The sequence below is a fragment of the Austrofundulus limnaeus genome, unplaced genomic scaffold (assembly GCF_001266775.1).
Source record: "Austrofundulus limnaeus strain Quisiro unplaced genomic scaffold, Austrofundulus_limnaeus-1.0 Scaffold1549, whole genome shotgun sequence".
Taxonomy (NCBI): Eukaryota; Metazoa; Chordata; class Actinopteri; order Cyprinodontiformes; family Rivulidae; genus Austrofundulus; species Austrofundulus limnaeus.
The window spans coordinates 93820-94714 of record NW_013953951.1 but is presented as its reverse complement, the minus strand read 5'-3'; the positions used below and the strand labels follow the sequence as shown (position 1 = coordinate 94714).

Below are 895 nucleotides of genomic sequence, written 5' to 3'. Positions count from 1 at the left end.
ATAATAATAATAATAATAATAATAATAATAATAAAAACTGCGCGTTTTATTCAGAACCAGACCGAAGGTCCAGGACCGGAACCGTCCGAACCGAACCTGCACGGATCTCCTGGAAGCACCTGAGCGGGACTCGGAACCGGCTCCCCACCTGTTCGGCTCCGGCTCCGGGCTCCTCCGGGCCGCGGCGGTTCGGGCCCGCTCCAGCTCAGGTCCAGGTCGTCGGAGCCCCGCGGGGGCAGGACCCTGAGGGTCTCGGGGATCAGGGAGTCCAGGCTCTCGTGCGCCTGCTGTCTGCGCAGCGCCACCTGCGCAGCCATGACGCGCTGCCGCTCGATGATCAGGATGCACTTGTCGCACGTGCAGTCCTTGAAGCGGCAGAACCGTTTGTGGCCCTTCAGCCACGACAGCACGCCGTGGTTCCGGCAGCGCGCGCACTTCGGGGTCCTCTGCAGCGGGGCCCGGGGCTGCGACACCGGGGCCCCCACGTACAGGTAGGGGGACCCGAACCCGTTCATCCCGTCCGAGGCGGTCCGAACAGAACCGGGAGGCAGAAGCAGCGGGCTCGGAGCAAAGGCGGGGAGGTGCAGCTCCTGTGCTGCGCGCGAGACGAACTGAGGCTCTGAGGGTCCGGTTCTGACACACCTGCATCCTCTGACACGCGCCTCCGTGGCACGCGCCTGGAGGTGGAACAGAGGCGCGCAGCTCGGTTCGGCTCCACGCTTGGGTTCTGGTTCCGACCGGGTTTCATCATGTGGGTCAGAGTTCAGCCAAACTCTGCAGAACCTGATACTTCTGATAAAAACAGAGTGTTTTAACACCTAAAGTTTAATTTAACTCTGGTTCTTAATGTTTTTAACACCTAAAGCTTAATTTAACTCTGGTTCTTCATTTTTAA

General features: G+C 59.7%; 1 protein-coding gene across 1 annotated transcript; it reads right to left on the bottom strand.

The window, feature by feature from the left end:
- Positions 1-148: 148 nt before the first annotated feature.
- LOC106535751 (doublesex- and mab-3-related transcription factor 3) lies at positions 149-710 on the bottom strand (the record flags this gene model as incomplete). Its single annotated transcript, XM_014032828.1, is given in 1 exon segment — positions 149-710. A coding segment is annotated over 1 exon segment (367 nt), but the record flags the coding sequence as incomplete, so codon positions are not given.
- Between the last annotated feature and the right edge of the window lie 185 nt (positions 711-895).